This window comes from Xenopus laevis, chromosome 6L, assembly GCF_017654675.1.
Source record: "Xenopus laevis strain J_2021 chromosome 6L, Xenopus_laevis_v10.1, whole genome shotgun sequence".
Lineage (NCBI taxonomy): Eukaryota > Metazoa > Chordata > Amphibia > Anura > Pipidae > Xenopus > Xenopus laevis.
This window is the reverse complement of record NC_054381.1, coordinates 146,775,229-146,802,080: the sequence shown is the minus strand read 5'-3', so window position 1 is coordinate 146,802,080 and position 26,852 is coordinate 146,775,229. Positions and strand designations below refer to the sequence as shown.

Sequence of the window (26,852 nt, the reverse complement as noted above, 5' to 3'; positions counted from 1 at the left end):
CGTGATTGATTGGGAATTTTGGCCACAGGCTGTGATTAACATAGCATTAATAAAAGGAAAGGGTGGAAAAAGTCTTCCGGGACTTCGTTCCACGATGTAGTGTTTTTTTCTGAAAGGGCTGGTATTTTCTTTTGTAGACTCACCGATTATAGTGTTTTATGCTGTTTTATTGTCTTTATTTAAATCTTGAAAAAATTTACAAAATGTTTTAGAAAATATCACGTATGTCAAAGAACTATTTCCTGTATTTGTACTACTTTCTCCTTTTGCCTACTGAGTGTATAAACTCCAAGTCCAGGATCTCCCCACTCCTTCCTTAGACAGCCAGACTGGATTCCAAACACAAAGTCAGCATTGCATGAGAGAGAGAGAGGAAGCTGTCTCGAGGGAAGAGCTGGATAGTATTATAGCCAGGACTATAAATAATTATGTTTTAGGGTGGGATAGTAAAATCCCGGGGTGGAGTCATTTAAATAATAAGACCGTTGCCAAATCCCCCCTGATTTTCTTTAGAGAAAATGTTGCTATATAATTTTAAGCCACCATTTAAATTTTCCGAACTTGCTGACAGTTGCGTAGCTTTTTTTCAGTGCTATTTGACTTTGCATGCTTTATGAGTAACACGTTGAATATAAATCTAACATTTGTTGTTTGTAGCCCAATAGCATTTGCCAAAATGGACATTTTTCTCAGATACAATCCATTTGTATCTTATTTAAATAATAATCCTTTGGAACAGGTGTTGGTTCTTTCAGGAATCATCCATTATGATTAGAATTTGTAATATTCAAAAAAAAAAAATAAATGAAAACTGTATTTGTTCCAGGGACTGAGCTGAACTCAACATGGAAAAATGCATTACAAACAATAAGAAATTATTATGGTAAAACTAAAAATAAAAGAAGGCAGTTACAGATGAATACTAGTTTATAATAGGTAGATGTTTCCATAGTGGTTATTTAGCATTAAATATACATCAAGTTCAACAATTACATAACTAAGACTTGCTTATTATACACATGCGCGCTATGCAAGATGGTAGAGGCACCAAGAACTCCCTTCCGGTTTGAGTGACCTAACATTAGCTTTTTGAAAAAAAGAACTATTGATCCCGCAACTGGAGTGCGGGCTATATTTTTTTTTTTAAAAAAAAAACAGTGCTCAATTATTCTCACAAAAACTGAACAGAGAGGTACTTACTCTAAACACCAAGGGGCACATTTACTTAAATCGAGTGAAGGATTAGAATGTTTTTGGCTACTTTGGCTGTTTTTTGGCTACTTCGACCATCGAATTGGCTACTTCAACCTTCGACTACGACTTTGACTTCGAATTGAACGATTCGACCATTTGATAGTCGAAGTACTGTCTCTTAAAAAAAAAAAACTTTGACTACCTACTTCGCCACCTAAAACCTACCGAGCATCAATGTTAGCCTATGGGGACCTTCCCCATAGGCTTTCCTAGCAATTTCTGATCGAAGGAAAATCGTTTGATCGATGGATAAAAATCCTTGGATTTTTCCTTCGATCGTTCGATCGAACTAAATGCGGTAAATCCTTCGACTTCGATATTCGAAGTTGAAGGATTTTACTTCGATGGTCGAATATCGAGGGTTAATTAACCCTCGATATTTGACCCATAGTAAATGTGCCCCCAAATATTTGTGGCACAATATCACATTATAGACCAAGTTGAAAAGGAGTATACGTATACCACAAGGTGCGTGCTCTCAATGTGTTAATTTCTCAAAGATTTATCTAAGTCTTTCCCATAAGAGTCCTACGACTTGGTGAGCCCCACCTGGAAAACCACACACAACAACCCGGGCCACTGTATTATATTAGGTAGCTATATATGGCAGTGAGGATAGGTTGTCATTAAAAACCAAACAATTGTGACTTATTCAAGGGCCATAGTAGGCCATGGTTTAGAATATCACTGCTTGAGTTTATCTTAAGACACAAGGTCATTTTAAAAAAAGGCATTAGCTTGGTTAAAGGTACTGTACCATATACCTTTGAAAATACCATTTTAATATGTTACAGGTAGACCTATTCTAAACAATTATTCAGTTGACCTTCATTTTTCATTTGTAGTCTTCAAATTATTAGATATTCTGGTCTGCAACTGAAGACACTGTCTGGCTGTCAAGATCGCTGACCCCAGCAACCAAAAACAGACTGAGCCTTCGATTGTTATTCTTATTTATTACTTTTTTATTATCATATTACTATGTTGTATTTATCTATTGAAGGCTGAGCAGGGTACAACACTGTAGACAGAGGTTTGGAGAGAATGACAGACTGAAATTTCATCCCTGGCAGCATTATGATTATTTATTGATTTTGTGCCTAGAATATAAGGTTTATTTTTTAATATATTTTTTTCTCATTTATATATTTTTTTCCCCGTTGACATGTGGAATCATTTTATGAGGGCTGCATGTTCTAAGCTGTCCATTCATGTTATCAGACAGCAGCAAAATATATTGGACAATTGAGCACATAGGGCACGATAACACATTCTTTATTCGCGATTCTGTCTGCAATGATATGAGATTTACGGGGACAATTCCATTTTATTAATGATGATTTTTAACAGAACTGCACTGATTTTCAATAATAAAGTATCCTGTTTCCAGAGAATTGTTTATATTTTAATAATACTGTGGTTTATTGTACAGGTGTCGGCCCTGTTATCCAGAATTCTTGGGACCTGGGGTTTTCTGGATAACAGATCTTTCTGTAATTTTGATCTTCATACCTTAAGTCTACTAGAAAATCATATAGACATTAAATAAATTCAATAGGCTGGTTTTGCTTCCAATAAGGATTAATTATATCTTAGTTAGGATCAAGTACAACGTACTGTTTTCTTATTACACAAAATCATTTTTAATTATTTGGATAAAATTAAGTCTATGGGAGATGGACTATCCGTAATTAAGAGCTTTCTGGATAATGGATTTCTGGATAACCGATCCCATACCTGCATCTACACAGTACATATTAACAAACTGGAATGAATTAATCTCCAATTAATCTCCAAGTAAAGGCTATTCAAAGTTGGCTTTGAAAACAACAAAAGTAGATTGTAGGTATCAATAACTGGTAAAGAAGAACTAAAGCTGTATTTTATATACTGAACTTAATGTACTAGCCCAGAGGTTCAGCAGCCCCATAACAGTAATGATCCAGACCTTCACAGGAGTTTCAAAGCTTTTGATGTTATGAGACAATCTTTAGAGTCAAATATAGTATTCAGAGCAAGCTCACCGAATTTCTTTGTTGGCTTCTTCCACAGGTATTCTGTGTGTAATACCCAATAGTTCAATGCATTCAGTAGTTGTGGAACAAATCCAGGGCAGCAACTTGTCTGCAAAGTTCTTTATTGGGATAATGAGTTACACAACATGTTTCGGGCCCACGCCCTTTATCAAGTGTCAAGACAATCTTTAGAGTGTCAGTGGCACTGCACATGCTCAACAGGATGTTGGGGTAATGGAGCATACGATTAGCAGAAAGTGAGGGTTACATTCACCATAGCAACTGATACAAGGCTGATTATAAACTAATTCTGATTCAGAATTTGCTGGTTTCTAATGTGAATCAAAATGAATTGCTTGTAAGCTTAGTATCTTCAATTGTATATAGTCAACATACTGAATATTTTGAGTCTATCTCTAAACTCGGGTAACTGAAAGCAACCCCAGAGCATGTGCTCTTGACAACTAGAGGGCTATGGTGGCCTAAGACTGGTACAAAGGTTCAAAACCTTTAAGCCTAATGATTGTGTGAGCTTTAGTTCTCCTTTAAATTAGGGCTTCTCATCCATAGCTAAATAATTTCACATGGCCATGTTAGCCCAGCCCCAATGCTAGCTGCCACAAATAGAGTAAAACTGGCTAGTCCCAAAGGACAACTGAAGCTCTAAAACTGGCTATCCACAAAGACATTTGGTCAGATGATCTTGTGAAAAATATTTGACATCCCCCAAAAAAGTAAAATACTGTAGGTGGTTTATGAAATTGCACCAGATAGAGATAACTAAACACACTCGCGTTGTAGGACTTAACTGTCATATTCAGTAATTTAGAAGATGTGCCATCAGGGCAGAAAATAGGGGTAGGCAGAATAGGCACCTGCCAAGGGTGCAACAATAGAGGAGCATTGGGCATGTACCTGTACCCCAACTCTGTGTTCGCTCTCCCCCCTCCTCTCCACCACTCACCCTGTGTCACCACGGTGTGACTTCATGGTACATGCATGCGCAATCACATACAATGAGTATGGGGGAGGGAGGTCCCGGCCCTGTGTGCCATTATGTAAATTTTTATCCAGTGTTGAGTGCTTAATGTACTTTGATTACATAAACAAATCACATGGTGCCACATCACCACAAGAGGCCCAATTTTACTTGAGGGAAAGAGGAAGAGATGAGTGGAGTTGACTGTTTCCACTGGTTGAAGGAATCAAATTTCTAAATAGGCTACAATATTATATTTCAAAATAACTAAACTCTATCATTTTCAGCTGCAAAAAATATTTTAATGTGGTTTTCAAAATATACTTTATATAACTTTGCTTAGAGTTTTTTTTTCAGCTGTTTTTTTTGTATGCTGTACATACTCATTAATATTACTACACAAGGTTTTTGTGCATCACCTTACGCTGGACATGGCAACCTTCTGGAGGCATATGGAAAAAAAAAATGGTCTCATTAGCTTGCATTAGCATCTTTAGTCTGGGCAAGAAAATATTTTATTAGATCTCCTGACAACAATTTTCTTCTATTTGCACAGACTGACTGAAAGTGTCTCTTGTGCATTATCTGACACTTCACACAGTGTAACATAAAGAATTGAGGGAAGGTCATTAGCCAATTAAACTCTACATAGACAAGCAAACTGTTATAATTGGTGCTGGTGTCCCCTTTTTGCTGTTGATAAACTGCTGCAATTATCATCCTATTTTGTATTTGAAATAAGCAGAGAAAGTATTGCTAAAAATGCAAAATAGCTTCATGAATCAAGTTTTTAAAGTTCAAGTTTTTAAAGTTCAAGAATCACATTTATAATATCAATCCATACCTTGCCAGACATTTATACCCTACTTTGTTTCTGTCCTGGTGTCTAGATAGATAGATAGCTAGCTAGCTAGCTAGCTAGCTAGATAGATGGCTAGATGGCTAGATGGCTAGATGGCTAGATGGCTAGATGGCTAGATAGATAGCTAGATAGATAGATAGGTAGATAGATAGATAGATAGATAATTCCGGGATGTAACTGAACTGTTTCAAAGCCAGGCATGCTTTAAGAGTCCGCTCTCATTGATGGCAGACAGGTATGGGATTGCTGTACTGGTATGGAACCTGTTATCTAGAATGTTTGGGACCTGGGGTTTTCCGGAAAACTGGTCTTTCTGTAATATTTATTCCTTAAGTTTACTAGACAACGGTATCCCATACCTGTACCACATATGGAGGCACCCATATTCAATGTCAGATGGGCCCACCAGAATACCAGGAAAAAGCCCATTTGTCAGTGGGTCTTCCTATTCCTAACTATTTCGCCTACTTTATGGTCATTTCCTATTCCTTTATGGAAACAGAGAAGAAATAGAGAAAATGATAACATCTAAAATGTATTTAAGAGAGAAGAAAAAAGGCTGAGTTAGGAGGAGGAAAGTAGTTTGGAGAGTGGCTCTGTACCCTAAGGTTTTAATGTGGGTCTCTGGCATCCCACTCTGACACTGCCCAAATAAAAAATGCATAATGAGGTAAGGGGTTCTTTACATGAATACACAAAGGCATATCTGGCCTTTAATGTTGTCCTTCTTTGATGAAAGTGCAAGCAACCCTTGCTAGCAAATTCTATCATTTGTAGAAAACTTGCTATCCTAATGTTGAGTCTGTGGGTGTCCTTGTGTCCCAAGTATGAATGATACAGTAGACAAGCCATTCTCTAGTGACTCCTCCTTACCCAATGACTGATGTCTAATACAACTGTATACAAGCACAAGAAGTTTCAGACTTCACTAACCCTTTGTAACAGAGGGACAGCTGGAGAGCCACAGGCTCTCAATGAGTGTATTTGCATATTGATTAAGCATACTGCATGTTAACAGGCACTGATACATGGGGTTTGGTGTATTAAAATCACCTAGCTGTAAAATTGATGCCATAAATCTATTACATTTTGCATTGGATCGGCTCCAAAAGAACAATTTCAGTAGGTAGTAATGAGATTCTTTAGCCCTGAAGCTGTTTCATTGTTTCTTCATGACAATTGTGCTCATTCTGTAAACAGCAGACAAACCACAGAAACACCATAAATACAAACACTGTAAGTCAGTTAACAGACTGAGCAGTAATAAGTTGTGCACCCTTCTTTGTAAGGCTTCCTTACTTGTGTGAGTGTGGCAGTTCATTTGTGATATAATCATGTAGCCCTTATGCTTCCTCCTTCTTGAGTCTGTTGAGAGATTATTTATCATGAACCGAAAGTGTCTAAATATTTTTTCCACGTCAATGTTTATATTGAATGAACTGATGTTTAATAAAAAATACGTTCTTAATTCAGCATTACTGTGTGTTTGTTATCTATGGGTGCCTCCATGACATGATTATTGCAGCATGGGCATTGGGATGCAAGCTCCTGAAATGCATTTGAACAGTTCCAAAGCCAGGCAGACTTTGAACTGGACCTAACTTACTGCAACTTGTCCTCGGAATGGGTCCAGTAGAATGGGTATTATTACAGGTATGGGACCTGTTATCCAGAATCCTTGGGACCTGGGGTTTTCCGGATAATGGATCTTTCCTTAATTTGGGTCTTCATGCCTTAAGTCTACTAGAAATTCATTTAAACATTAAATAAACTCAATAGGCTGGTTTTGCTTCCAATAAGGATTAATTATATCTTAGTTGGGATCAAGTACAAGCTACTGTTTTATTATTACAGAGAAAAAGGAAATCATTTTTAAAAATTTGGATTATTTGGATAAAATGGAGTTTATGGGAGGCAGCCATTCCGTAATTCGGAGCTTTCTGGATATTGGGTTTCCTATACCTGTATTAGCATTTTGCAGTTAGTTAGGCCAGTTTTCCATCTGAAGGGTGGCTGCTCCATACAGCCATAACATTCTTTTGAACTGTTTCAAGAACTTCCAGTTGCCTTCGAGGCACCCATATGTATTAGATATGCTTCAAATAAATTAGGAATGCTCTTCTTGAACTACAACTCTCAGAATCCCACCAACAGCCAAAGGCTCCACAGTGACCTCCTTTAAGTTACGTGCTTCTTATCTCCAAACTTTACTGTTCTTTGAAGCAGAAGCCCTGTATCTATCCTTGCAATGCATCATGCGTTAAGCATTTCATATCTTTTTCCCCACTAGCTCAGACTTGGTTATTCATCACTGACAGCAAATGGCAACTTATCATGTTCTACATCTGACAAATATGTACATACTGTTTATATCCTTTTCAGCAAGGAAAGCCGAATGTATATCTTCATAAAGCAAGACACTGAAGGCTTTACATATAAAAAATTGCAACCAGATGTGCAGCAATTGTAGCAGTCGAAAAGATTACAGTGTTTTATTATGAAGTAAAAATATTTTAATACAAGTTGTCAGCAGGAGTGAGACTAATATGCCTATGTAAGCTGCGTTTCATTAAATAGGAGTTTATGTGCCGCAATGATCGGTGTGGCCCAGTTCTGCTGCCGTAGGAACAGTTATGCATTTGATTTCAAAATATCTGCATGTGGCTACAGTTCACAACTTCAATATACAGTATATATTTTTTGGACAACAGTAATTGAGTAAGTATTTAGTCCTAGATAACACTCTCATGAATTATAACCTTCTATAAGCAGCAATGGAGATGTTGATATGTTCTATCACAATTCCAAGTGCACTTGATTCATATTCCATGTTTCCACACCAAGTGTAATTTTCTTAATATTTTTGATGACTCTCCAAATCAACAGACCATGTCCATATATAATCATGTTATACCCTATTCAACCAATTTCCTAACCAAATTCCTGGAAGCGCCATCCCTTCTTGGCCATGAAGATACAAGTAGGACCATGAAGATACAAGTAGGAACTTTTGCACAGTGATTTGCTCTTATTCTGGGCTGTCCATAGGCCATTTGTGATTAGATAATATTTTTGGCACATATTCTGTTCAAGTTCTGTTCTATTTGCTTTTGTTTTTGTGGGACATCATCCCTTCAAATTACAGCAAAACCACCTCCCATAGACTCCATTTTATCCAAATAATCCACATTTTTAATAATAAAGCATGACCTTGTACTTGATTCAAGCTAAGACATAATTAATTCTTATTTGAAGCAAAACCAGTCTTTTTGGGTTTATTTAATGTTTACATGATTTTCTAATAGACTTAAGGTATGAAGATCCAAATTACAAAAAGATCCATGGTCCAGAAAATGTCCAGAGCATTTTGGATAACAGGTCACATACCTGTACAGTACATAGAGACAATTGCATTTATGCATCTGTACATGGTTAAAGGATGTGGTTTTGTATGGGCCAAAATTATTAAACCTATTTGGTCGAAAGAGTAGAATAATTTGCATTCTATTGACCACAAGTCTACTTGAAAACATCAAGATTACTGTATCAGATGAGAAAATGAATACTATGATTCTAAGCTGGCAACTGGTGTTTTTGTTGAGCTTTAGTACATTATTCCTTATATTTAATGTTCTTAAGGAATAAAAATGGTTGCATTGTGTATCATCTAGTCCATCATCTGAAGAGTTAAAACAAGTTCAGTCTCCCACCTACTCACAAAACTGAGTGTTTCTGATAGAGGCTAAGACCAAATGCGTTCATTATTCAACAGTTATGGCAATGTGCCCATCTAAGCCTATTGTTTCCTAAATAAGCACCCAAGGGCAGGAGATCATGTGATTTGTGAGGTAGTGTGCCTGTCCTTACAAGGAGGTGCTTTCTCCAATCTCGTTTAGTCAGCTCTATTTGAAAATAAAATCAGCGTGGATGATTAGGAACACAAATATTTCCTGACTCTGTCAGACAGAATAAGGGAATCGTTTCAGGGCAGGGTCTTTCATCCACCACTTGAGAAACCTCATTGGAATAGGGCAAAACAGAGTTGTTGGTTTTTTTTTTTTGGTGCTGCTGATTTCACTGTGAATAGATCAGCAGGGTGCAAAAAAAACCTGTTTCACGGCTGCCATCATCCATGGCATGAAATGTTTTCTTGCCAGTACATTGTTTTGTGAGTAGCTCTCTTTGATTTAATGCAACAGGGAAAACAATGTGAATTCCTGCTTCAAGGAAAGTGAAAATGGATTCTGATTAATTCCACCTACAGATTTGATGTTTACTTCTCCTAGAGGCTTGGTATTTCCATAAAGTCTAGTGGGTTTCCCATGATTTCTTTTCATACAGTTTTAATTGTAAATGGCAGTCCAGTTGGCTGGGCCCTGTGACTTAAAATGAGAGTAAATGTCACTGCTATAGAGACTGGGTTTCAAAACAGATGACCATTGTCATATTTGCAATCTATGATGTAAATAAAAAATATTATGAATCCTTGGGGGTCAAATGTTTTGTGATTGAGGGTCCCAGCCCTAAAAGTCATTAGCTGGTTTGCTGCTGCCCTGGTGTTTCTTTGAACAATAGGGAAACCAATATTTTGGTATATTTTTATAAGCAACTGGGGGGGGAGCTAATGTTATCATTAAAGATATCCCATCATTTATCTTTGCATAAGACAGTTTCTAGCATTGCAGGTCTCTTTGAAATTAGGGGCACAGGGATAACCTTGCCATGACACCTCCTTTTGTGAAATTAATCCATAGAGAAAAATGTAGTCGTTTTTGTGTAATTTAATTATGCAGTTATTCCATCATGGGTATGCCCAACATTCCAAGGATTTACTACCATAAAGAGACCCAAGTGGCAACGAGAAAGGGGCAATAAAGGAAATAAAGTAATGAAGCTAATCAGTTTGTTGATGTTGTATGAGTGTTGATGATGGTGGTGGTATGGAATTATGATGAAAAGCCAGGTAAGGGGTGCTATGGAGGGAAGATCATGACCATGATATGATGTCTGGTTTGGGTGAGTTTAAATTCCAGTTCAGGGTTGGGTTGGACATTAAATATTTGTTAAGGTCCAGAATTTTACAAAGAGATATATCACGGCCAGGTTGCATTGTGGTGAGTCTTATTTTGGCTGATAAACATACAACTAATTATTATATATAAAAAAGGACTTCCAATCAGTCTAGCCCCCACAGATATATAGTATGGATCACCTATAGTAAAAAAGATGCATCTTGAACTAAAAAAAATCACTGCCCTTGTTGTCCACCGGGCCACAGTAGCCCCTAATTTTGTTAAGTTTGTAGAAATAAGGACCCATTTACAAAACATGGCCTCAAAGTGCCATCTGTTTTCAATTTTGCACCTTGTTTCAATGCCATTTTTACTTTGCACCCTGAGGCACAATTGTATGCAGAGCTACAATGGAATGCAAAGGTTTGTGGTTCGCTCTGTAAGCCTATAGTGTTCAGACTCCTTGCATACAAAAAGGTAGAGAGGTGGGTGGCATGTGAGTATCCCCAGAAAAGCCCTTAGGTTGCCTAATTCCCAATATGTAATGGGAGTCATATTTTTTGGTACAAGAGCAAGGGGTTAGAACAGTCATTAATGCACCAATATGTCATAAACAATGTCAATATGATAATTTTGAGGTTATTATGAACCTGTTGGTTAAATTACAAAAACATCACAAGTAGTGATGAGCAAATTGTCACATGGCGGTGCAACATTTTTTTTTTTTTTGGATGTGCAACAAATTTTTCACCCATTGGAGTCTATGGGCATCATTTTCACAGTGAAAAACTTTGCTCATCACTAATCACAAGTAGTGATGGGCGAATTTATTCGGCAGGCACAAATTCAGACACCAATTTTTGAGTTTCACTGCCAGCAAATTAATTTGTGAATTTGCCACAAAAATTCGCCGACGTCCGAATTATTTTGACATTAATGCACGTCAAATTTCGTCAGCGTCTAAATTGTCGAATTTTTCACCAATTTCACGGGAAATTCACAAATTCGTGGTGAAGTGAAACGGGACAAATTCACCCATTACTAATCACACACATTGTGGAAGAAATTCAAGGTTAACAAAAGGCCAAATCCCGAACGGAATCCTGGATTCGTGCATCCCTAATTGCAACTTCCAGGTCTCCTATGTTTCCAGGCCCCTCTATGCTTATTAGAATATATTTTTCTTACTTGCCACACTCACAGCCTTAAGCATTAAAACCTTGAGATATTTCTATTTCCATACATTTTCATTTTAGGTAGCGTTCTAAAGATTGCAACCTGCAAGCACATATTCGCTCAACCTGTACCTTCGGCATTAGCAGACATTTTGTCACTGAACATTAATGCGTCATTAGTGTTGGGCAAATTTGTCCCATTTCACTTAGCCGAAAAATCTGCAAATTTCCCCCAAAATTTGCGAAACAGCGGAAAATTAGCAAAAATCGATTTTTGATGCCCGTGACAGTTTTGATGGGTGTTGGAATAATGTTGACACAGACGACTTTACCGACTCGTGTCCAAAATTTTTTGACGCCGGTTTTGCAAATGTATTCAACGGCGCTGAAATGTGGAAATTCGCTATGCGTCATTGCTACTCATGAATGTTTCTCCAGATACTGCAGGATAAACTTTGTTTTTATATCACACATTGCAGCAGTGGGGATGTTCATCAATCTGATAGCCTTGTGCTGACTCTTCATTCAATGTCACTCTTTATTAAGTGATTTTTCTTGTGCAATATTAAAGCCCTCAGCCCTGCACAAAATCTTTAATGGATGCTCTGATTTGTATAAGAAAATTCAAATTGAACATTTTTTTTCTGTTGTTACAATGAAAGTTGAACAATCGTATCCACATTGTAAAAGATTGAGTAGAAAAGTAAGTTAATGTTTCTGATGGGGTTTTTAGAGTAAAGCAACAGTACTACTATTCTCTCATAAATATAGTCCTATAGATATGTTTTATCATTATTTTTGTACAGCTCCCATTGTATTCGGGGAACACAGTTGAGTAGATATGTCAGCCTTTAGAATAACATGTCATTATTTGTACTGCACATTTAATGAAATAAGTTCTTCTCCCCCCCCTCTTTTATTAAAACTTATTTCTATTCATAATTCTGAAATGAGCCTCTGGGGAAACAATATGGCCTCAACCAGTTTATTGCCTGAGTAAGTAAGCCCTACATGTAGAGACCCATTTATTAAAGGTCAAATTTTAGATGTATTAAAGCTTTTATAAACGATGATTAAACTCAATTTCTTTAAAACCACGAATGCCATGAAAGTTATTAAAAGATGCAGTTATCTACTAATAAAAATAAAAACCTGAGTGAATCAAAAAAATAAAAATTTCTCAAACATCTAAAAATTTGAGTTTTTTGAACAATTGCTAGGTTGAATTACTGGTTTAAAAAAAAAAGTCCTATGGATCAGCACAGCTCCCATTGACTTCTATGGGACCTAGGCTTCTTTTTCTTGGGGAAGTTTAGGATTAGAGTTATTTGTGTTTTTTACAATTAATTAATCTTGAATTTTTAGAGTGTTTTAATAGAAATAACTACACATTTTTAGACAAAAATTGTGACTCCTTAAAAAAAAAAATAATTGAAATCTGAATGTTAGTAAATCAGCCCTGTATACTTGACCGCTATTTCCAGTGAAGCAGAGCCAGGGATGGCTTTTCCTTTTATGTAACCATTCTCCACAAAAATTTCAGTGACCCGAAACTGCAACCTGATTACATTTTACATGTAAAATAAATTATTAAATATTTACTAACGCCAACAAGCCTCCCTTCCTGCCCATGTACTCTGGTAACCCAGGCCTCTATGGCTTTTCCCTAAATCCAGACCTCATTTCAAGAGCATCTCTTTGATGCAGTGATTGGCAACTTTCTCCCGTTTCGCTTTTGCTGCTTTGTGAATTTCCCACAAAATTTGCGAAACATCGAAAAATTTGCGAAAAAAATGTGAAAATCTAAATTGACGCCCGCGTCCAATTTACACGTGTATGAAAAGTCACTTGTGTCAATTGTGATGCTGGCGTTAAAGTCAAGGTGCGGGAGATGTGCAAATTTATTCACCAGTGGTGAAGTGCGGAAATTTGCCGCAAATTCTTGATAGGTGAATTTATCAAAGGTTGAATTTCGAATTCATGTGATTTTTTTTAAGAAAAAATGTGATTGTCTAATATTCGATCGAATGGTTCAGACCAGAAAATTTGAATCATATTCGATTTGTACTAATCTAGTTTTTCTCCCGAAAAAAAAAATAACGTGTCAGGAAGAGTATTAACATCTCAAAATGGCTCAACGGACCACTGCCACTGACTTGTACATGAAGTCGGCAGGTTTTAGGTGGCGAATATTTGAATAGGATGATTAAAATTCAAATGTATGAATTTTGAAATTCGAAAATTCCAATTTTAATTTACTATTCGACCCTTGATAAATCTTCCCCTTGGAGTGCATTTTATAAAATGTTTTCATTTTAACACATTACTGTACTATAAGATCATATTTAAGATGCATTTGTGATTGGCAACTGAAGCTGATAATTATTTTGGTTAAGAAGGACCTTTGAGAACACTTGAAATATGGGTGGAAAAATCTCTTCTAGAAAACTGGCCATGTGACAAGACTTTCTCTTCTCTTCTTTCTCTCACTAATACATTGCGAAACACTTAAATCAGATGCCCATCGGATGCCAAGAAACTGCTCTAGTCATGAGGCCAAAATGATTTCTGTGGAAAGCTTCTCTTCTTTTTTTTTCATTTGAAATATATCGGAGCACAATCATAGACATTGTATTCCTCTGGCAGCTGTTGGATTTTCTGCAGCATGGACTTAAGTTAAATAAATTGGTTCAGTTGGAATAAACCCTAAATTTTTCAACCTATAATGCTGGTAATTTTCTGTATAATAAAGTAATTTAGCTGATTTTTCACTCAATTTTCTAAGGTCGCTCTTTAACTCACAATACGTTCTTTTTGCTGAAATTTGTTACAATTGTAGATTACTAACAAAGCCATAAACAGAAGTGAAGAACTGAATGGTGTTTGCAAATCTCTGAACAGCCTTATTGGGCAGAATATCCAACAAACAGAAGTATTGCTGTGGGGCCGTTGCTGCTGTTGTTGTTGTTTTTAAAAGCTTTGTGGCGCATCTTAATATAAATTTGCCAGCAGCTCATAACCATTCGCTTCCCAGTTATACAAGGCCAGTTTGTTTATTGTGTCATTACATTGTATTTGCTTCTGTGTGTCTTTAAATATGTATCAATCAATCCAAAAATATAGGTGTTGTTCCCCTTTAATTTATCTTATAGAATGATGTAGAGAGAGATATTTTGAGCAATTGGTTTTCATTTTTTTTTTATTATGTAGGGTCCAAATTACCCTAGCAACCATGCATTGGTTTGAATAAGTAACTGGAATATAAATAGGAGAGCACCTTAATAGAAAGATGTGTAATAAAAAGTAGCAATAGCAATTCATTTGTAGCCTTACAGATGATTTGTTTTTTAGATGGGGTCAGTGGCCCCCTTTTGAAAGCTGGAAAGAGTCTGACTAATAAGGCAAATAATTAAACTATAAAAATGAAGACCAATTGAACGGTTATTTAGATTTGGCCATTCTATAACATACTAAAAGTTAAGCTGAAGGTAACCAACCCATTAAACATACAGTAGGTGTTAACTCAAATTTTTCTGGACTACTAATGCTCCTGTGATTTTATTTCCAATAGTGGGTCTAGGATACTTCCCTATTTTGGTTTTTGACTGACCACACAATGTCATACCGTTTTGTGTTTCTTATAACAGTATTACAACAAAAAAGGAAGACTATGGGGTATTATAGGAAGCTTACTGTGTTAACAATTTGAAAAATACAGACAAAGACTGAAAAAAATGTGCCAAAAAGATAAAAAAAATATATATGAAGATATAGTGGCTTTTTATAGTGGAATAAACGTTTATATTTAAATATCAAATAAATAGTCGCTTGGATATAAAACTTAGATTTATCTCCAAGTGTCTATTTATTTGATATTTAAAATATTAGACAAAAACAATGTGAAATATTAATAGATAGACCAATTTACAAGTTGATTATATTATGCCTTTAACATAGAATGCTTCTGTGCAGTTTAATGTCTAAGCCAAAAAGGCAGTGTTTCTACATTATTAACAATGAAGGAATTAAGTTAAATAAATTACAACTAAGGGAATTTAATTTTGGTTCATTCACCTTAAAATGAGTTGTATTGATAATAGATGCCCTGTGCTTTCTATCTTAAAAAGCTTTTTTTTCTTCTACACCAACTGAATAGATACTAAAATAAAAAGTACATATGATATATCCATATTTTTCTTTTGCTTTATTTTAGAGGCGTAGAGGATCTGGCGTTTTCTGTGCCAACTGTCTGACCACAAAGACATCTCTCTGGAGGAAAAATGCCAATGGTGGCTATGTCTGCAATGCGTGTGGCCTTTACCAGAAACTTCACTCGGTAAGAATTCTGCTCTTTCTGTTCACTAAACATTAATTAAATAAGATCGCAGTGAGGTACAGTTTCACTCTTATTGTATCACCTGCACTAGCTGAGTGAAATTGTATTTGATTATTTACATTATTATAAAAAGTAAAAATATCTGACATAGGTAGGATAACATTAAAAAATGTGTATTTTTCTGGAATGTATATGTATATTTTTGGAATTTTTAGAAAAATTTAAATCTCTTACTCTTTATTTAATACATCTTAAAAACTAGTGATGGGTGAATTTCCTGCAAAATTTGCGAAACTGCCAAAAATTTGCAAAAAATCATGATATCAGAAAGTTCCCCAAAAAATTGTGAAATTCGAACGTTTTCACGAAAAAATAATGAATTTTGGATGTTTTCACAAAAAATTATGAAATTTGAATCATTTCACTCAAAAATCATGAAATTTAAAGGATTTCACTCAAAAATCGTGAAATTGAAAGGTTTTCACAAGAAATTGTGAAAATCGGAAATTGCCGCCGGCAAATTTTCGCGGGAGAATCACAAATTTATTCGCTGGCGGCGAAATGCGGGAATTTGCTGCAAATTCGTGCCAGGCGAATTTATTCGCCCATCACTATTAAAAATCTGTTTCGGTCTGTGTCTTACCCATCCCCGTGCTACCCTAATGGTCATATGACAGAAAACATAACCACACATGAGGAGTTTACCTTTTGATAATATATATATATATATATATATATATATATATATATATATATATATATATATATATATATATATATATATATATATATATTTAATATACATATATATATATATATTTAATATACCGTACATATTTAATATACCGTATATATGTATAGATAATGGAGTAGCACTCACCAAACAAAAACACAGAATGCCTGGGTGCAGGTAATAGAGTAGTTGATTTTAATAGACAAGCAATATATACAGTATATGTGTGTGTGTTATTGAAAAAGATCCATAAAAGCTATCCCCTGGTGCCTCCAGTAGGCCTACAGAGAATGGCAGGCACAGTTTTGAGTATAAGCTAGGGTGACTTGTGTCACATGTTTTCACCAGTTTATTTTAATATTTAGGGAATTTTTTTCAATATTGTAACAAAACACCTATAGCAACTGCTGTGCTAACTGAGTTCCCCTGAGGCCTCTCTGCCTGGCTTGAATGGAGCTGGTAACAACCAGTGTGGGCCATCTTTTCCAGAGAGCTGAACCCACATTGAAATCCACAATGTTCTTTATTTAGGGCAGCTGGACAAATGCTGGAGGTCAAAAAGGAAAATTTCCTTTCTTAACCTCTTTAGCAGCTCCTCACTCATCGAAAGCAGGAACAGGAAAGAGGTGATGGGAGAAAGTGACATCACACATAAAGAAGGGGAATAGGAGACTTTACAGACATGGAAATAAATACCTTGTAATAAGACTTTGGTACCTAGGTTGCAACATAACAATGTGTATGCATATAAATAATTAAACAAATTAATTTTAAACCTAATACTATAACTGACTGAGCAGCACAACTCCTCTACTAAAACTGTCAGTCTGTCTTCCCTTACCCCCCATATTTGTTATAGGACACACCACACTTTTCTCTCAGGTGTGACGTTGGCTTGGGGGAGCTGATAGACTGGAGAACATGTAAACAGATCCTCAGCTAATTGGGTCTTTGCTCTACCTGTCAAGCCTGATGACAGGCTTTAGGATGACTTTAGGAAGCAGTGTGGGTCTGCTAGTGGTAACTAACTGAAGGCTATGGGGAAGTAGGGGGATTTGTTTTAGAAGATGAATTTGGCACGGAGAATGCTTTTCAACCCTTCCTGACCCCTACTTGTTAAACTCCATACATGTTTGCATCACTTTAAAATTGCTCTTCTTGATTTTTGATACTATATGTAGGAGACTAGACAAGCTATTTTTCCATAACCACATTACGTATTTCCCAAGCAAACACACCTACTACATTCAGAATTCTAATAATTTTTTTACACTGGAATAAGTACATTTTTGTGCATTATACATTTTCTCTGAACAAGTCAGATGAGTAACTTCGTAGTTTGGGAAAATAATTGACTAGTTTCTGCCAGGTTAATGACTGGTATCATGGCTAATATTTCCTTAGGAACATTGTACAATATGATCTCTCTTTATTAGGTCTCCATGCAATGCGAGACAGTCCATGTAAAGCCCCACTGTTGCATAAGGTGCAATCTTTCAAATTCTGTTTGCCATGTTTAATTTAGTGCTGCTAATTGTTTTTAAATTAAACACTACATTCTTCTTTAGAATAAGCATTTTATATATTTTTGTATCTGTATTTGAAAGTTTCCCAAATATTGAATCTGGCTTTGGTATTCATCTTTGTTTTTTGTAAATACTGAACACAGATGTTAAAATTGGGAAAACGCATATACAGTATTTAGATCATGGGGTTTATCCAAATCTCACAATGAGCCTTTAATTCATGTACAGTCAAACCTTGATTTTACATTCCTGTATTTTACAACAAAATGTTGATTTTTTTTTTTTAAATTAAAGGACCATGAAAAAAAAACACCAAAACAAATGAAACTTTAAAATTGCAAGACTTTATTAAGAAATAACTTACCGAAACACCGATTGTGCTCCTCTTCAGAAAAGGCGATCCATTGTGCGCCGCTCGATTTCTCCTCCCTGCCTTCCTTATAAGAGATAGCCAGGGAGGAGAAATCAAGCACAACACGATGGATCGTCACTGTATCACCTTTTCTGAAGCGGATCGAGAAGCGGAGTTTATGTAAGTTATTTCTTAATAAAGGCTGTATGTATTTGATGTTACTGGTTCTTTAAGCTGTTTAAAGAAATAACCCACATACATAATATGACCTAGGTCCTTCTCCAAGTAAAAGTCCAGTTAGTCTGCATCTCAATGGTGTACTTGCAAATAATTTCTTAATCTGCTCTTAATTTGACTAAAAAAATCCACACTCTTCTCCTTTTAATTATTTTCTTTAAATTTTTCTCTGTTTGCAATAAGTATTATAGATTTACATATTGGCTTAAATTATTCTACCTAAGAAGCCATCTCTATTTGCATATGTGAAATACCATAATTTTCCTCACCCGAGCAGCCATGTAAAATCTCTAAACTTCAGTTTATCAGTGACCTCTAGTGGATATCTTGTCAAGCAGTATGGTAGGTTAATTATGTTTCATAACAAATGTTTTTAAAAGCAGTACTTCTTAAGCACGAGTACATGTACGATAAATGTAGGGTTAAGGATACTGTATTAATATATTTATGGTTCATAATTATATAATTATCAGCTACCAGGACAAATAGGACTAGAGCATTAGTGACAGTGTTAAACCAAAGTTTATGTTGAGGCCCACTAATGGGACAATGGGAAATGAATTGGTGCAGAATATACACATTTTCCATCCATCCCAAGGTCTTAAAAACAAAATATTATGCACTGAATATGAGGTGCTGTCTCATAGTAATGTAGTCAGTTCACGCCATGATTATATACTGTATTAAAAAGTGTTACAAGTAGAAATAATTATTCAGTCCTTTTTGTTTCTTTTGAATTGTTTTTTTTTTTTACTAATTCAGTCTCTTATGCCACTGCTTTTTTATTGTAAACTGAACATTGCTATTAAATGTGGATGGCTTTTATGTAATTTTGTTTTATCTCCCTTACAGACTCCCAGACCGTTAAATATAATTAAGCAGAACAATGGTGAGCAGATCATTAGGAGACGAACAAGAAAGCGCCTTAACCCAGAAGCACTGCAGCCTGAACAGTTAAATAAACATCAAAGAGCAAGTAGTGAAGAACAAGCTAATGGAAGTCCTTTAGAAAGAAGGTCAGAGGACCACTCAATGGAAGGTCATCAAAGAGAAAATCAGCAGCTTAGTATGAATAAATATGAGTCCCAAGCTTCATTGACTAAAAGCCATTCTGCACAGCAGACCATTATTGTCAGCCAAACCATGGATATCCACAAACGGATGCAACCTTTGCACATTCAGATAAAAAGCCCTCAGGAAAGCAGTGGAGAACCAGGAAATAGCTCATCTGTTTCTGATGGCAAAGGAAGCTCAGAAAGAGGGAGCCCAATTGAAAAATACATGAGACCTATAAAGCATCCTAATTACTCTCCACCTGGAAGCCCAATAGAAAAATATCAGTACCCACTCTTTGGACTTCCTTTTGTTCACAATGACTTCCAGAGTGAAGCTGACTGGCTGAGATTCTGGAGTAAATATAAGCTGTCAGTTCCTGGAAATCCGCACTACTTGAGTCATGTGCCTGGCCTGCCAAATACCTGCCCAAATTATGTGCCTTACCCCACCTTTAATCTGCCTGCTCAATATTCCTCTGTTGGGTCAGAAAATGACATTCCTCTAGATTTGGCAATGAAGCATTCCAGACCTGGATCAGGAACAAATGGGGCCTCAAAAGAAAAATCTAAGTCACCATTGAGTGCAAAGTATGATGGTCCTTTGAATGTAACTAAAACAGAGAAATCAGATAAAAGTACGCAAGATGAACTTTCAACAAAATGTGTGCACTGTGGCATTGTCTTTCTGGATGAAGTTATGTATGCTCTACATATGAGTTGCCATGGGGAAAGTGGACCTTTTCAATGTAGTATATGCCAACATCTTTGCACGGACAAGTATGACTTCACAACTCATATTCAGAGAGGCCTACATAGGAACATTGCACAAGCTGAAAAGAATGGAAAAACTAAAGAGTAAAACTTTAGCACTTAGCACAATTTAGTAGAAATAGGTTTTCTGAATAGAAATCCAGTGGCTTGTAACTTCTAATGAGGGCCAGTAAAGCACTTCCTCGGGCATGTTTAAATGCTAATATTCTTTTAAATGACAAGTTGTCAAGTATTTCCGATAAGTAAGTAGCATTTCCAGCATAAAACCAGTGCAGGTATGGGGTGCTTGGATCTACCATGCTTTAAGGCTACAAAAACATATTTAAAAAAAAAAGATTGTTTTGCCATCAACATGGATTTATGCTAGCTACAGTATTCAAATACAAGGTACTCTCTTATTAAATAGAAAAAAAAAACAAATCAGCTAAAATTAAGACTTGTTTTGTTTAAATAGGAGTCCATGGAAAATTGCATATTTTGGGGTTTCTGGATAGCAGATTCCAAATGTATTTATTTCCCATAAACGTTTCTGAAAAGAGTATATTATTAAATAAATATAAAATTTCAATAGTATCATAACACCTGTAATATAATTCAAAATCTTTTTAACAGTATATGATTAACTAAGAAGGTCTTTTTGCATAAATGTTTTCTAAATTTTGTTTATGTTAAATGCTAATTATACAATTACTTACTGCATACAATAAGATGTTCCTTGTAGAATAATTTACTTAAAACTGTACCACATCATTTTGCATCTTTCACCTCCAACAAAAGCAGACCCAGGAAGATACCCCCCTTTTTAAAAATATTTTCCAATTGTCCAAATGGGAATACCAAGCAGATTTCTATGATAATGATGCAAAAAATTATTTTGCAATCATGCAAGGTTAAACTGACTTCTCCTCGTGCTTACTGAATATCATGCATTATGCAGGTTGCATTATTTAGAATATAAACCTGAATTAAGTAAATTCTGCAAGTGTTCCAAGACTGGTATAATTTTGTTTAAAATATAGATTTTACTTTTTAAGCTACAGCACAAAATAATATGATCTCGAAATTTGCCTGTCCTGGAAATTCATGCTTAAAAAATAAAAGTAAACATAAAAAATACTTGTTCTCAGGGACAACTCTTGCAGAAGATTTTGTCATTTACCAATAAAAATCCTTATTATAAACATATAACAGACACCAAACTATTCAAATAAATAAGTGTTGTTTAGTGATGGATTCACTGAATAATGCAAAGATATTTTTTCAGGTCAAGGCTTTATAATAAATTTGAATATGAAACCTAAATCTATCTTAAATTTGATTAGGCATAAATTGAACTTACTAGGCAATTCTATTCAGTTTTTTTGTAAAAATGTTTGCGTTGTCCCTTACATTATAGAATTGTTGTTGTTGTTTGGAAAAACATAGAGATATTTAAATATAGTTTTGCCTTTAACATTTCACATCAAAGTCCTAACCCAAAAAGGACATATACTGTTTTTCTCTCTCAACTGGATGATACCTTTACTATAATTATTTTACTATAGGACTTAAGTTCCTCAACAAAGGGAATAGGAAACTCTCCTTAGCATGAATTCTCAGGGACACATGGTAAATACTTGATTTATAACAGTATAATCATTTTCTCTGCATGTTTAGGCCACACTTTTTGCAAAACATTAGATATAGGAGCACTTCAAAACATTTATTTTTGATATTGTAATGCATAAGAAAGGTCGTGGGTACCCAAATGGGGGGCTCTATGAATCACTATTAGAATAGTAGTTGAGTAGTGCAACTAGAGGTCCATCAGTTGGATGTCCCTATATAGATGTTACAAGCTACTGGATAGTCTGTCAGATTGTCCTTTTTCAGTAACGAAGTTGGGAGAACAAAGTCTTATTTTTCTAGTAATTATTAATGTATTACATTTCAAATAATGGTGCCTGACATTAAATAATTATTTTCTACTATGTACGTATGCAACGAAGATATTACATCATGCATTAGAGTCGGTCTGGCTCAGCCTCACTGTTTACATTTTGCAGATGTAGCAAATATGGTAATGAAGCAACTATTTCTATTGCAGTAGTTGATTTTACTCCCCATCCCCTGTTATCCTATAACTCTGTGGATGCCAACAGAGAAGATGACAATGCCTTGGGTGCCGTGTCTCTGTACTTGGGAGTGAACATTAATCTGTTACATGAAACAAATGTGTTTGCAAATTGTAGGAAAAATAAGAAGGATTACTTATCTAGGATAAAAGGGTAGCACTATTCATTCCAAGTACTTTTGTATTCTTAAGGTGTTAACTCACATTGTTATGCTTTAGAATGATTCTTGTATATCCTTTTTATTGCTTTGTGTATGTTACATTTGAAACATTTCAGAGTTTCTCTTATGCTCTGTATGAATTGCAGCAGGTATGTTTATTGCATTGTTTGTTAGCATCGCTCATCATTTTACATTGGTCAGCCTTTTGATTTTTTTTTTGTAAATTGGGCATGGGTGGGTTATGTATTAGACATAGCTCTCCCCCACTAGTTTATGTAGTCCCAATGTACTGTAGCATTGCATTGATTAAAAACTTCATCAGTGCTAATATTTTACAGTAAATAAAATCCAATGGGCTAAAAACTATTATACTGTATGTCTTTGAAGGCTTATTACATAAAATGAAGGCAAAATGCTTACTGTTTGTTTTTATTTGCATGTTAATTATAAAAGGTCTTAAGAACATTAAATTACCATACAGGACATATTGAGATGTGATGAAAGAAATAACATAGAGAACTATAGCTTAACATTTTTTAATAGAAGATTAAATGCCATTCTTTGCTTCAGAATCAGGAAATTCAGAAAAATGTTCCATATTAACTGCACACTTTTCAGATGAGGAATATATAGATGTTAGAATTATCCATGTTAGAATTAAACTTGTTCCTAGTTTGCTTATGCCTGTTTGAACAGGAATCTCTGTCTTCCTCCCTGTTGCTAAACTTTAATTACCTGAACAACTAGACTATATCATTCAACATTACCTTGAGAGTCATGTTCAGTGTCAAGAGGAGTCCTTATGTGGGGCTTCACTATCTGCAGTCCCAGCTATAACCGCAATGAAAGGGAGGGAAAGAGGGGGATAGTTAAAGGGTAATAATGTGATAGCAGGACAAGATATTGGCAGAAATACTTTGTGTTGCCCAACCTGTGGCCCTTTATTTGGTGTTAAATTACAATAACAGCACCCATCAACAGCCAAAGGCTGTACCAATGAAATACAATATATAGTATAGTGCACTCAAATAGACCTACTTGAATATGTTTGTATAATAATGTAATATATTCACTTGTGTCTCATAGACACTTAAAAAATGATATCTTGCCCAAGGCTGAGTTCATTTGCTAGTTCAAGTACTGAAATCCTTGCATAGCATCCCATCTAAAAAAATAAATAAATAAAAAAAGAAAAATGTTTTTATTTAATACTGCATGAGTTTGAGTGAAAGCTTTGCTCAAGCACAATATATAAAGGTACATTTACATAACTGTCATTCATTACTTTCATAGCTTAAATATTTATACATTCAGCTGCACAAGAGCATCTCACCAAACTAACGACGCACTACACTCTTTCTATGGCCAATAAGGTGGTGATGCTTTTGTTTAATAATTCATTAATGTCTTCCAGTGCTTTCTTTTATTTTCCATTTTATACCACAGATGTGTATTTTTCAAAGTATCTATGTTACCCGATTTGACAATAAGATCTGACCTATTTGGTGATTCCCTAAAGAAAATCCCAATAGAAATTTTAAAAAACATATTAAAAAACATATTATTTAAGCATATTTACTTATTTACTATAATTAAAAAAAAAATTACAAACCATTTTCATATAATAACTTGTATTTCATATGCTACCTGCAAGCAGGTATATTTGCTTTTTTTATTAGTGATAGAAAAATTTATTCTATATTTTTTGTATATTACTACAGTCAAGTTCAAGCTAAAGATCCATTGCATTTTTTATGTTAAAAAAGGCATTATTGACAATATTTTAGTGTACATTGCAATGCCATGTTTTAAGTGTGGAAATAAATGTGTTTAGATTATAAAACCTTAATATCTGTTAAAACCATTTATTGATTTTGTGATTATTGGATTCAATTTAGATTTTAATTTAAAGTTAATGACCTCACACAAGCTAAATATCCTTTAGAGGAAAGAAAAAAACAAAAAAGTTTTAAAAAATGCAAAAAAAAAAAAAAAGGATATCTGTATATGAGCCACCTAAGAGCCCTTTTCCTTTGGCACATCTTATACCTAGATAAAATAACGGGTGCATTTAACTGTCCATTTTTTCTTGGTATTCAAATTAAAGTTAATACTAGATAGCCTAAAATCATAATGAAGAATTGACCATTGGTTGAGTTTCCTTCTACAAAGCCAGTTCACAAACGTGACCAATAGAAGGAGCCTTTCCTGTTATAAGATACAGTACCTACAGTATGTATGTTGAGCATACAAAACTGTTTCCATTTCATTAGAACTGACCTTAAAAATGATCACTAAGAAAAAATGGACACAAAAATTATGTTGTGCTTTAAAAGCATTTTGAAAATGGCATAGGGTATGTGGAACATCTCAATATGCCACTGTATTTATACCATTTTAATGTCAATGCTGTACCAAGCAATACACACCAGCAAAAAAAAAATATATTAACCAAAAAAAAGAAAAGAAAAAAAAAACTTAAAGGAAAAACAAACTCTTTCTGCTCACAAAAGGAAACAGTTTAGTCCTGATGGAAATTGCTTAAAAATATAGATGTCTTAGAACACCGCTTATGTTTTTGTTCGTTCATTGTGCATGTTCATTTCTGCCCACAACCATGTTCTCTGTGTATTTTATTGCATTAAAGTTAAAAAAAAAAAAATCAGGCAGTCGCGATGTCTGTTACATCTAAACTTGAATAATAAAGTTTTACCACCAGTTATAAAATTAATATATTTTGATGGTGTAATTTATATTCCTGCATACCTTTTTTCAAGTTTGTTTTGGGATCACAAAAGTATGTTCACTGTAGAACCAAAGAAATGGTTAAAACACAAACAAAACCATTCCTTTATATGAGTAAAGATCAATAGAGGAATGTAATAAAAGGCACACAGAGAAAAACAATTCGCACCAATAAGAATACAAATTCACATCTCGCAATGCAATATTCTTCCTCAATGAGTTATTGCATTGCGAATTTTAATTGCACACTATTAAGAAGTGCTTGAAGGCGTTGTAATATTTTGGAGCAAACATAACAACTTTTTCAGTAAGAAATTTTATTACATTTATTTACGTTTGGCGCAAACTATAAAATTCACACTAAGTTTCAGGACTAAGTTTTAACTGCAAGTTACTTGCTGGTTTCAAGATTAAAACTCTCAAATGGTTAATCTTTTTATTGCCACCACTGGGATCATCTGACTGTAGCTGGGAAGGGTGGGAGCTACAACATGGATCTTACCTCTGCTCCTGTATAACCTACAGCAAAAAATAATAAAAAGTTGTTGAAAGTGGTGTAAAATAAAAGGTGACATTTATTAGGGTTTGTGATTTGTCTTACTCATTAAATAACTTTGTCTTTCACCCTTTATGAAATCAGCAGGCTGAATACATTACTAAGTTAAAAGTAGCTACATTTACTGTATGAAGGTGTGTATTTTGATTCACACCAAAAATATACACACTTATTTTTTAATTATTCTGGAAATAAACATCATAATTTTACTCCTTTAAAGGAGAAAGAAAGGTTAAAACTAAGTAAGCTTCATCAGAAAGGTTCACCAGTAAACCCTCAAAGTAATGCTGCTCTGAGTCCTCTGGCAAAAGAAACACAGCATTTCTTTCCTTCTATTGTGTACTCATGGGCTTCTGTATCAGACCTCCTGCCTTCAGCTTAAACCTCCTTGCCCCGGGAGTGAGCAAGCTCAGTTTGCTCCTCCCCCCCTTTTCTGCTGTAATCTGAGCCCAGAGCTATAAGTGAGCAGGGCGAGACTCAGGCAGGAAGCAATGTCACACCAAGCTAATATGGCAGCTGCTATCCTGAACAAACAGAGAGCTTCTAGAGCTTTTTACTTAGGTATGGCAAAAAATTCTACAGAATAAATATAGCATTCTATCTTGCACTAATGCAGCTAATCAATTGCCTCCGTAGCGGCCATTTTCCCTATCACAAATCATCATTTTTGAGACATGTATGCTGTAAAGTTCATGCAATGCAGAATACAGGTTACACAGGCACAAAATATTTGATAAAAAGTTCTGCTGGGGTTAAGCACTTTAATGGATAAGCTGAGCTCAGGAAAGGTGTTTAGGAGAACAAAATAGGATGAGACATCTAAAGCAGAGTTTCTATGGGAACCAGTAATGCTATCTCTTCATTGGCAGCTAGACTGGAGGGTGTGTTTAGTCATCTGAGAAGAACTGAGCATGCTCATAAGTCAACAGCCCAAGCAAATACCTGAGGGAGGGCGCCTAGTAGGTTAGAT

The 26,852-nt window shown here is 35.2% G+C and overlaps 1 protein-coding gene across 5 annotated transcripts in view; it reads left to right on the top strand.

Moving 5' to 3' along the window:
• The window catches only part of trps1.L (transcriptional repressor GATA binding 1 L homeolog), a 179,406-nt gene extending 154,094 nt beyond the window's left edge, over positions 1-25,312 (top strand). For all 5 annotated transcript variants that reach the window (XM_018268219.2, XM_018268217.2, XM_018268216.2 and 2 more), the window contains 2 exons: positions 15,511-15,633; positions 19,334-25,312. In XM_018268219.2, coding sequence (XP_018123708.1) covers positions 15,511-15,633; positions 19,334-20,395 — 1,185 coding nt within the window. In that variant the 3' untranslated portion in view covers positions 20,396-25,312. The remainder of the gene's footprint in view (positions 1-15,510; positions 15,634-19,333) is intronic.
• The last annotated feature ends 1,540 nt before the right edge of the window (positions 25,313-26,852 follow it).